The 12,409-nt window shown below is 42.6% G+C and overlaps 1 protein-coding gene across 1 annotated transcript in view; it reads left to right on the top strand.

Moving 5' to 3' along the window:
* fhdc1 (FH2 domain containing 1) overlaps positions 1 to 12,409 on the top strand; it is a 34,954-nt gene that overhangs the window by 12,151 nt on the left and 10,394 nt on the right. Inside the window, exons 3-7 of the mRNA XM_029749406.1 lie at positions 2,996 to 3,098; positions 3,752 to 3,837; positions 5,286 to 5,386; positions 9,911 to 9,981; positions 10,145 to 10,252. Coding sequence (XP_029605266.1) covers positions 2,996 to 3,098; positions 3,752 to 3,837; positions 5,286 to 5,386; positions 9,911 to 9,981; positions 10,145 to 10,252 — 469 coding nt within the window. The remainder of the gene's footprint in view (positions 1 to 2,995; positions 3,099 to 3,751; positions 3,838 to 5,285; positions 5,387 to 9,910; positions 9,982 to 10,144; positions 10,253 to 12,409) is intronic.

The following is a 12,409-nucleotide window of genomic DNA, read 5'->3' as shown; positions in this document are numbered from 1 at the left end:
CACAGCAAATGGTACCCGAGCGCCAAGTCTAGGTCCAAAAGGCTTCTTAACAGCTTCTCCCCCAAGCCATAAGACTCCTAAACAGTTAATCAAAGGGCTACCCAGACCCCTCTTTTACGCTGCTGATACTCTCTGTTTGTTATCTATGCATGGTCACTTTAACTCTACCTACATGTACATATTACCTCAATTACCTCGACTAACCGGTACCCCCGCACATTGACTCTGTACCGGCACCCTCTGTATGTAGCCTCACTATTGTTATTTTACTGCTGCTGTTTAATTATTTGTTACTCTTATTTATTTATTTTTACATTGTTGGTTAAGGGCTTGTAAGTAAGCATTTCACTTTAAGGTCTACACCTGTTGTATTTGTCGCATGTGACAAATACAATTTGATATGATTTGATTTGAAATGCGTTTTACATCAGTTGTACAACTTGAGTGTGTACAGGGCCAGAGGGCTGATCTCATAGGATGTTTTGCATGGCTCCCCCTGGTATTTTCATAGCATTTGACTCTTATCACAAGAGCACCTATCAACACTGCCTCGTCCACACTGGACTTGGACACTTTCGTTTATGTAACACAGTCGCTAGTGCAGTACAGTATATTGTCACTCACAGACAAATTTGTTGCTAACAGTAACTCGAACTACTTACAGTATGTTATTTGTTATTAATGTCGATGGGAATCTTGATAATGGTTGATAATGCTAACAAGGCTAATTAGACATTTGAAACATACAGTTGAAGTAGGAAGTTTACATACACCTTAGCCAAATACATTTAAACTCAGTTTTTCACAATTCCTGACATTTAATCCTAGTAAAATTCCCCTGTCTTAGGTCAGTTAGGATCACCACTTTATTTTAAAAATGTGAAATGTCAGAATAATAGTAGAGAGAATTATTTATTTCAGTTTTTATTTCTTTCATCACAGTCCCAGTGGGTCAGAAGTTTACATACACTCAATTAGTATTTGGTAGCATTGCCTAAATTGTTTAACTTGGGTCAAATGTTTCGGGTAGCCTCCCACAAGCTTCCCACAAATAAGTTTTGAACTATTCCTCCTGACAGAGCTGGTGTAACTGAGTCGGGTTTGTAGGCCTCCTTGCTCGCACATGCTTTTTCAGTTCTGCCCACACATTTTCTATAGGATTGAGGTCAGGGCTTTGTGATGGCCACTCCAATACCTTGACTTTGTTGTCCTTAAGCCATTTTGCCACAACTTTGGAAGTATGCTTGGGTTCATTGTTCATTAAGAAGACCCATTTGCGAGCAAGCTTTAACATCCTGACGATGTCTTGAGATGTTGCTTCAATATATCCACATAATTTTCCTCGCTCATGATGCCATCTATTTTGTGAAGTGCACCAGTCCCTCCTGCCACAAAGCACTGCCACTACATGATGCTGCCACCCCCGTGCTTCACGGTTTAGATGGTGTTCTTCGGCTTGCAAGCCTCCCCCTTTTTCCTCCAAACATTATGGCCAAATAGTTATATTTTTGTTTCATCAGACCAGAGGATGATCTTTGTCTCCATGTGCAGTTGCAAACTATAGTCTGGCTTTTTTATTGCGGTTTTGGAGCAGTGGCTTCTTCCTTGCTGAGCGGCCTTTCAGGTTATGTCGATATAGGACTCAGTTTACTGTGGATATAGATACTTTTGTACCTGTTTCCTCCAGCATCTTCACAAGGTCCTTTGCTGTTGTTCTGGGATTGATTTGGACTTTTCGCACCAAAGTACGCTCATCTCTAGGAGACAGAACGTGTCTCCTTCCTGAGCGGTATGATGGCTGCGTGGTCCCATGGTGTTTATACTTGCGTACTATTGTTTGTACAGATGAACGTGGTACCTCCAGGCGTTTGGAAATTGCTCCCAAGGATGAACCAGACTTGTGGTCTACAATTTTTTTCTGAGGTCTTGGCTGATTTCTTTTGATTTCCCCATGATGTCAAGCAAAGAGGCACTGAGTTTGAAGGTAGGCCTTGAAATACATCCACAGGCACACCTCCAATTGACTATGTCAATTAGCCTATCAGATGCTTCTAAAGCCATGACATAATTTTCTGGAATTTTCTGAGCTGTTTAAAGGCACAGTCAACTTAGTGTATATAAACTTCTGACCCACTGGAATTGTGCTACAGTGAATTATAAGTGAAATAATCTGTCTGTAAATAATTGTTGGAAATATTACTTGTGTCATGCACAAAGTAGATATCCTAACCAACTTACCAAAACTATAGTTTGTTAACAAGACATTTGTGGAGTGGTTGAAAAACGAGTTTTAATGACTCCAACCTAAGTGTATGTAAACTTCCGACTTCAACTGTACATTCTCCCCCTTACAGTTGACCACCAATGAGAATATCATATGTTAAGTGATTGCCCCCGATTTGATATGACACAGCCCAATTTCCAGAGAATGCATTCTTACTGAATTAGCAGCATGTTGTTGCAGTTGCACGGGCTCCCACCGCATCTCCCCGAATCCCTTTCAATTCATGGATTCTCCAGTCCCATGGCTCATAAATCCACATCAGGCCTGGGCATCGGGCTCACATATCAAGGTGCCTGTGTGAGGATTAGCTGGATTTACTGCTCTGTGCAGACATAGAGTGAGAGCCTGTGCTGTTTACCAATGAACTGAACTTCAGTACCATTTCAGCTAATGGGTATAAGGCTTTATAACTTGTTTTGTATGAGCCTTTAAGATGTTCTATTATAAGGTGTATAATATGTTGTGTTTCTTTAATGTACGGGTATAATGCTTATAACTTGTTATGAGCATGTAAGAGCCTCTTATAACAAGGCTTATAGTATGTTAAGTCTCTCTGCAGCAAATTGTCAACCGACTCAAAATGGCTATCTATTCTGATGATAATAAGATATTATAATGGGGTCATACTTTACATGCTTATAACATCTTGCCCTGCATTATAACCGCATCATAATGCACTATAAGGTTTATCACTGTGTTCATCTTATCCAGGTCCAATCTGTCCATTGTGGAGGACATTCGCCAGGGAGACGGCAAGCTGTACAGAGCTGATCTCCTCAAAGACCTGCTCAAACTCCTCCCCGAGTCTGAAGAGGTGTGTGTGTTTGTGTGTGGTATGTATGTATGTGTGTGTGTGTGTGTGTGTGTGTGTGTGTGTGTGAGGGAGAAAGAGTGAAAGAGAGAGAGAGAGGGAGTGTAAAGGAGAGAGTGTAAAGGAGAGAGTGTAAAGGAGAGAGTGTAAAGGAGAGAGTGTAAAGGAGAGAGTGTAAAGGAGAGAGTGTAAAGGAGAGAGTGTAAAGGAGAGAGAACACAGTGTACCAGCCAGGCAATGCACCAATGCACCACAGTTTTTGAATAGGATACTAGCACATCCCAGCTAGCATAGTTTTCCTCCATGTCTATGATATAAATACCAGTAAATCATTCTGAAATGGATGGAGCACAATAATTAAATGATTTAATGACAGACATTGTCTAAGTTACTGTGTACATAAACAATGTTTAAGGTACATTTGTGTTGTTGAGGTTGGGTTCTTATGGATTGCACATATTGCAGCACAATATAATATTAATGGCATTTAGCAGATGCTTTCATCAAAAGCGACTTAAAGTCAGTCATGCGTGCATACATTTTCATATGGGTGGCCCCAGTGGGAATCAAAACCATGATCCCAACTTTGCAAGTACAATGCTCTACCAACTGAGCCACATAGGAACATGTTCATATGTTTATTGTCACATCCACAGGTTAAGAAACTGAGGGAGTTCAAAGGGGACTCCAGCAAACTGACCCTGGCAGACTCCTTCATGTACCTGTTGATCCAGGTGCCTCGGTAAGCTGTACTCATTTAGCCTAATGACGACCGGTCTAAAACTTTTTTTCTTTGTGCAAAAGGATCATTATTTGCCTAATAATGAGGGCCTCAACAAAATTAATGAGCTGGTGTTCGGGCCTCGAGGAAAAACATGGGCCGGTGTGTTTGAAATGCCTGAGACGATTTATGGACCCAGTCCGTCCCTGTTACTGCATGCATCAATCAAATCTTGATTCACTTATCAGCCATTTTAAGCATATCTTCATGAGTCTACCTTGCTAGTATTTTTCCAGTACCCACAACTGTTCATTCTGCAATTTAATTTGCTTCAAAGGAAAATGCATGGTTATCTACTAAAGCATAAACTGTGCAGGTTTGAGAAATTTACTGAGTACTTATTTCAATTAAATAAACGGGTGTGCAGTATCTGACGCTGTACCTCAGGTCAATTCTACTGCCCTTCGAGGGCTAAGCTACTACTGTTTTTCTTCCTGGTAGTTAATTGATCAAGGCCAAGTGTAAGTCATACTTTACTTTACTGACTTTATTGACCCCATGGGGAAATTTTGTTGCAGTGTCATGTACATGTTTAAAGTGGTGTTTAAATACAAAATAAATTGATAATATAACTTCCATAACAGTTACATACCAATAAAAAGAGACTAGTCTGCGGGCCTTACTGGGTCGATAGGAACATTAGCCCGAGCTATTTAGGAGGGATATCCCAACTAGCGCAAATTATTGTCTAGTTCTGTTTTTCCTCCCGGGGGGTGCCGTATACCTGCACCCAGAGGGGAGTAGTTCAAAGTCCGAGTACAGGGGGTGGCTTGGGTCTAAAATGATTTTGTGAGCCTTGCGGAGGGCCCTGATGTTAAAGATCTCATGAGGCCTGTCTGTTTGACTCCAAGTACCTTGCTTGCTGTGGTGATAATCCTTCTCAGCATAATTCTCTGGCTGACAGTGGCATTACCAAACCAACAAACAATACAAAAAGTTAAAATACTCTCAATGAAAGATTTGTAAAACAGAGTCAGTATAGAACAGTCAACATTAAAATTGAGAAAGTACAGTCTCTGTTGACTCTTTTTTAAGATCAGGTTTGTACATTTACTCCACTGAACCTTACTGTCCAAGAGGACACCCATATATTTGTATTCTTCTACAATCTCTGTGTTCTGACCTCTGATAGATGTTGCAGAGGTAAGTGTTGTACGCTTCCTGAAGTCTATGCAAACCTCTTTGGTCTTGTTGATATTTAGAACCAGGTGTGAGACGTCATAAAAGTCATTTAGGACCATGGGTTTCCTCATCATCATGCAACAGGCTGATCAAGGCAGTACCTGATTAGGAGAGAATGAAAACCATCAGTGCTTTGGCCCTCGAAACTGAGGGCCTGGAGTATAGTAAATTGTACTATTCTGTTCCATGTGCCAGTGAATCTGACTGTTCTCTGTCGCCCCTGCCAGGTTTGAGTTGCGCATCGAGGCCATGGTCCTGCGTGACGAGTTCTTTCCATCCTGCGCTGTGATGAGCCGTGATATCGACGTAATCCGCGTGGCCACCAAAGGTAAGGATGTTGACACACCACTGCCCCGCTAGCGGCCACCGCTGGTGCTGCCACACACCATCGACTGGAGACCCAGATATCTGAGTTGCAGCACTGAGGTGTAACAAGGACCCAGTGTGTGCGCGGGTGTGTGCGTGTCATTTGAGCTGGCGCTGTATTCGGACCAATATATATAGTAGATGAGTGGTAGATGCAGGTAAGTGTTGAAACCGGTTCAGAGAACAGAACAGAAAACCGGAAAATAACAAAATTATTTGAGGAACAGAACCCGAACCGAAAACAAAAGTGATCTATATTGTTCCGGAACCATTATTTTAAAAGCATGGGAACCGGTTAATAACGTTATTTTACATTCCGGGCATTTTCTTCCTGTCCGACAAAAATCACAACCAAGCGCCTATGCAAAGCCCTCATTCTGTCACTCAGAAACTTATTCCAGCGTCTGCCTGCCAGCTGGAAATCTTTGCCAGTAGGTGTGCGTGTGTGTGTAGGCTACCTGCCCCTCCCTCTGAAGCATAGGTTACTGTAGCCTACTGACAACATTACATTTACATTTACGTCATTTAGCAGACACTCTTATCCAGAGCGACTTACAAATTGGTGCATTCACCTTATGATATCCAGTGGAACAACCACTTTACAATAGTACATAGCCAGCAGGCCAGAGGTGGATGAACGCAGTGCCCTTGTTTGGGTGTAGGGCCTGATCAGAGCCTGAAGGTACGGAGGTGCCGTTCCCCTCACAGCTCCGTAGGCAAGCACCATGGTCTTGTAGCAGATGCGAGCTTCAACAGGAAGCCAGTGGAGTGTGCTGAGGAGCGGGGTGACGTGAGAGAACTTCGGAAGGTTGAACACCAGACGGGCTGCGGCGTTCTGGATGAGTTGTAGGGGTTTAATGGCACAGGCAGGGAGCCCCGCCAACAGGGAGTTGCAGTAATCCAGACGGGAGATGACAAGTGCCTGGATTAGGACCTGCGCCGCTTCCTGTGTAAGGCAGGGTCGTACTCTGCGAATGTTGTATAGAATGAACCTACAGGATCGGGTCACCGCCTTGATGTTAGCGGAGAACGACAGGGTGTTGTCCAGGGTCACGCCGAGGCTCTTAGCACTCTGGGAGGAGGACACAATGGAGTTGTCCACCGTGATGGTGAGATGGAAAGGGCAGTCCTTCCCCGGGAGGAAGAGCAGCTCCGTCTTGCCGAGGTTCAGCTTGAGGTGGTGATCCGTCATCCACACTGATATGTCTGCCAGACATGCAGAGATGCGATTCGCCACCTGGTTATCAAAAGGGGGAAAGGAGAAGATTAATTGTGTGTCGTCTGCGTAGCAATGATAGGAGAGACCATGTGAGGATATGACAGAGCCAAGTGACTTGGTGTATAGCGAGAATAGAAGAGGGCCTAGAACTGAGCCCTGGGGGACACCAGTGGTGAGAGCACGTGGTGCGGAGACGGATTCTCGCCACGCCACCTGGTAGGAGCGACCTGTCAGGTAGGACGCAATCCAAGAGTGAGCCGCGCCGGAGATTCCCAACTCGGAGAGGGTGGAGAGGAGGATCTGATGGTTCACAGTATCAAAGGCAGCAGATAGGTCTAGAAGGATGAGAGCAGAGGAGAGAGAGTTAGCTTTAGCAGTGCGGAGAGCCTCCGTGAAACAGAGAAGAGCAGTCTCAGTTGAATGACCAGCCTTGAAACCTGACTGATTTGGATCAAGAAGTTAATTCTGAGAGAGATAGCAGGAGAGCTGGCCAAGGACGGCACGTTCAAGAGTTTTGGAGAGAAAAGAAAGAAGGGATACTGGTCTGTAGTTGTTGACATCGGAGGGATTGAGTGTAGGTTTTTTGAGAAGGGGTGCAACTCTCGCTCTCTTGAAGACGGAAGAGACGTAGCCAGCGGTCAAGGATGAGTTGATGAGCGAGGTGAGGTAAGGGAGAAGGTCTCCGGAAATGGTCTGGAGAAGAGAGGAGGGGATAGGGTCAAGCGGGCAGGTTGTTGGGCGGCCGGCCGTCACAAGACGCAAGATTTCATCTGGAGAGAGAGGGGAGAAAGAGGTCAAAGCATAGGGTAGGGCAATGTGAGCAGGACCAGCGGTGTCGTTTGACTTAACAAACGAGGATCATGGTTTAAACATTACAAGCATAATTCAGAAATTAGGGAGAGACGTTTAATTAGAGAAGAATGGATTTACTTTTTCAATGCTAATGGTCCTACAAAAAGGTAAAGACATGTTTTTAATTCTAGCTAAAGATGTTCAAAGTTCCTCCATAGAAGCCTCTTCTCCGTAGGTATAATTCTGTTGGCCTAATTCAGATAATGCATATCATAACAAGATGCTTAGTGCTTCAGAGCATGCTTCCGCCATCCTTTCTCGCTTTGCTCTCTCCTCACCCTCAAAATGTCAGTTGCATCTTGCGCCCTACACTGTGACTGGCAGCCCAGTGTGTGTGTTTGTCTTTCATTATGATTAAACCATGCTGTTACGGCAAAATACTATTTGCTCTTAACTACTTTCCTTTACACATTAAATTGCTTACCTGCTCCACAGCAAGTTGCACTGATCCGTGAAGTAATTTAATGTTGAGCTAAATGTAAAAAAATATATATTTTAGAGGTTTAAAAAGGAACAGAGAGGAACGATACAAACCAGTACTTTTTTTTGGTTCGAACCGTTTCAAAACTTATTTTCCTGGTTAGAAAAGTGGTACGGAACCAAAAACTTTATATTTCTGTTCAGAACTAAATGATTGAAAAATAATGTTGCTTCCAACCCCTGGATGCAGGGTTCATGCAGAGGAGGTTTTCAGGTTAATGACAGAAATTGAGGTTCATGCAATGAAGAGACATTTAAATACAGAGATAGAAAGATACTGAGATACATACTGTATTTACAGATATATAGAGACGTGGATGGATGCACCTAGAGATTTTTTCGGGGGTAGGGACAGTAGACCTCATTTGGTTAACCATTTGTTTAATGGTTAATGATTTCTAAGGACAAAATAGGCCGTGATGACAAACAGTTGAAACCAGCAGATGGCCGCAGTGTGTCAGTGTTATTATACTGTAGGGTGCCCATTTAAGCACTGCGTCTGAAACCAATCATATGATCCACAGTCGACTTGTTTTTGTCATTTGGGCTCTGAAATATGCAACACGTTGACATTTATTGTAGTACAGTGGGCCTATGCATGATTTGTTGGTATGCAGCTACTGTAGCTAATACATTCAAATGAGCTTGGTAGTGCCTAAAGAGCAGCACCAATTTAGCAAATTAATTGCCCTGATACATTTAGTAAGCTAAACATGTCTTGAGAGTGCAGGCTGCTGTAAAATCTGCATTGTGAGGCCTTTTAGGGCATAGCGCAGGGTTTTTGAATGATTCGTAAAACGTCCTTACATGGAGTTTCACCTCTCAGCGAATTTGGGGCTTTACAAAGCATCCAATAAATGGTGGGACATATTTGACACACCAACCCCCCATGCTCTAAGCTGAACGCGGCTCAATGTCATTTTAGCTGAGTCACAGCTTCTCACCCCTCAGCCACACTTTATTGGCTTCCCTCTCAGGATGCCCATGCACCGCATCCTCTTCGCGGCAGTGCTGAATTGAGATGTCAGTTCGGCACGGCACTTGGCCAAAATGAAGAATTGTTTCATCAACATTAGGCCTCTGGGCGGCGTTATGTTACATAAAAGAGGTTATAGCTGCAAGGTTTTTTGGCGTGCTTTATTAGACAGGTGTAGATGGATGGAAGACAGTGAGAAGGGAGACACAGAAAGAAGGCATTGAACCCTGATCTCCAGTACAGGGCCTTATGTGGCATGTGCCAGGAGTGTTATCCACTCGACCACAGCTCTGCACATTGCTGCAACGTTGGATAAGTTGGTTTGAGCCGTCGTTATTTTGTGGGTGTTTTTTGTGTTTACTCCATCTCATCATGAATAGCATTTGATCTAGGATGTGCATGTACATATATGATGCATTTTGTTACGCTGTTGTCCATTTGCTAATTAAACAAAGTGCAAGTCACAGACAAGCTACTTCCTGATTGTGATTACTAGTGAAACCAGACTCTTGGTGGGGGCTGACATTACTCCTAATGAGTAGCTAGCTGTATTGTACAGTATTTGAAATATCAGTAGGCCTACAGTCATGCTAAAACTATGACATCATCTCTATACAGTTGTATATCTCAGTTGAAAGCTAGCTTGAGTTATAGTGGAAGTGTATGGTGGAAGTTAATTCCAACCAGTGATGGTGTTTGATGGGGGCAGACCTGGGTTGAAATACTTGAAAGTATTTTCAAATACTTTGAGCGTTAGCTTGAGTCTGCCTGGAGTGCCAGATGGGCGGGGTTTGCAGTTTTAGGACTTTTCTATTAGTTTATTAAGCCAGGCAAGCTCAACTAGGCACAGATAAAGTATTTGAATCTATTTTTTTGAAGCCCAGATCTGATGGAGGTTACTGCTAAATGCTCTGCGTGCTATGGGTTTGTATTGACCCCTCACTCCTCTCTCTCTGTAGAGCTGATGACCTGTGAGGAACTACACGCCATCCTCCACCTGGTCCTGCAGGCTGGAAACATCATGAACGCTGTAAGCCAATGATTCTCTCTCTCTCTCTCTCTCTCTCTCTCTCTCTCTCTCTCTCTCTCTCTCTCTCTCTCTCTCTCTCTGATATGACGATGGCTAAGGTGGGATAATGGCTTTTATGGCACCACTATGACACTGCTCGTTTATCCTCCTCCCCGTCCCGCAGGGCGGCTACGCGGGCAACGCCGTGGGCTTCAAGCTGTCATCGCTCCTCTCGCTGGCTGATACCAAGGCCAACAAACCGGGCATGAACCTGCTGCATTTTGTGGCTTTGGTGAGTCTGACAGAGAGAAATGGGAGGAGACACTGAAGGAGACAGACACACTAGAGGAGACAGGCACACTGGAGGAGACAGGCACATTGGAGGAGACAGGCACACTGGAGGAGACAGGCACACTGGAGGAGACAGGCACACTGGAGGAGACAGGCACACTGGAGGAGACAGGCACACTGGAGGAGACAGACACATTGGAGGAGACACATAATGGAGGAGACAAACAAACATGTACAACACACACAGGAGAAGACACATATACACACTGGAGGAGACACACAGAGAGACAGATTAGTGGAGAATCACTTTGTAAGCAAGCAGTGTGCAGGAATATCTTCAGGTTTCTTCTGGTCATGCTCACTTTAAAATGAAATGTCACCATTTGGGTGTATGAGTCAGTGTGCTGACCTGTGGATCCTTTTGGCATTCGACCAGAGTACAGACACTCCCCACTGGGAACAAACTGGTTGAATCAACGTTGTTTTAACGTAATTTGTCAATGTATTGAGACATGGAATCTAGGTGGAAAATACATTGGATTTGCAAAAAGTCATCAACTGTTGTTTTGAGGATAAAATTTCAATTACAGGATTATGTCATCATGGTTACTAATTTTCAACATAGACATACCTTGTTGAATTTGTATATTTGAAACAACTTCAGATCTTCAACGTTATATCCACTATCAGAAAAAATCTATAAACTGGGCAGCACCTCCTACTGGAGAGGTGGGTTTAACAGAACAAATGTTAAGTCATATATCATCAATGATACTATTTAGGCCTATATTAGGCCTTTTATTATTATTATTATTATTATTATTATTATTATTATTATTATAGAATTTGCAAAGTCATCAACAGATATTGTCTCAAGTCAACCCACGGTTCAACTAAAAATAGACAATGCATATGGGCCTAGGATTTCAAGCTTTGGTTGATTTTAAATGTAATATTAAACTTAATAATTAATGTTGGACTCACATCTCCATCTCTAAGTAAAATAATAGGACTAAATCAAGTCAAACTTTATTTAAAGTGTGTTTAAAGTTTGATTTGATTTAGTCCTATTCTTGAGATGGAGATGGTTCATTTCAACATATCAATTATTAATTTGTAGACAAACTGGAATTAAAGTCAGACTAAGTCTGTGGTACAAAAGATACAATTCCTTCAAATGTAGATTTTTGTTTGTGTGCACAACTAAGCACAATTCAATATCACTTTTGCGATGCACTTTTGCCTATTAACTTGTCCACAAGTTACCAAATGATATGTTGGATTCACATCTCCAACTAAACCAAAAATATAATTTAAAGAGTAGGATTAAGCCAGTGGCTCAGATGGAACTATCCAAGCATTAGATTCATTCCCTTTAAATGTTTGTAACGGCCGTCGTCGTGATTGGACCAAAATGCAGCGGGTATGTGAATGCTCATCTTAACTTTATTTGAACACTACACAAAACAAGAAAAAACGAACGACAGCTAGACAGTTTGCAGGCAAACCACAGCAGTACAAAAACAACTTCCCACAAAAGACAGGTGGAAAAAGGGCTACCTAAGTATGGCTCCCAATCAGCAACAACGATGTACAGCTGTCCCTGATTGAGAGCCATACCAGGCTAACACAAAGAAATACAAAACATAGAACAATACCCAAAAACCCCGACAACACAAACAAACACACCCCTGCCACGCCCTGACCAAACTACAATAACAAATAACCCCTTATACTGGTCAGGACGTGACAATGTTGATATTTGTATTACAAATATAACTTTTGTAATACAATTAATAGCCTAAAGTTAGGATATTTTACAAACTAATGTAACAGTATTTATTCAACTTTAAAACGAGTAACACATCCAGAGCCATGTTTTGAGGTTCCTGTAACTATAAATGTCTTATGTAATCATAGAAAGCGTGCATGTTCAAAATAGCATGCAAAGGTCGCAGGTCTGTGGAAATCTTCACAGTTGCTATAATAATCTGTGCAGAATATTGAACAGCATTGATAACTTGCACTATGTACTTTTAATGTCATCTCAACTGCAATCCAGGTAATTCAGAGTTCAGAGCGAAGCACACAGAAACTAGAGGCTATGAGTAACTTCAAAAAGAATGGCTGAGCTGTTGATAAATCAGATTTTACGTGT

The sequence above is a fragment of the Salmo trutta genome, chromosome 4 (genome assembly GCF_901001165.1).
Source record: "Salmo trutta chromosome 4, fSalTru1.1, whole genome shotgun sequence".
NCBI lineage: Eukaryota > Metazoa > Chordata > Actinopteri > Salmoniformes > Salmonidae > Salmo > Salmo trutta.
This window is presented reverse-complemented; position numbering and strand designations above follow the sequence as displayed.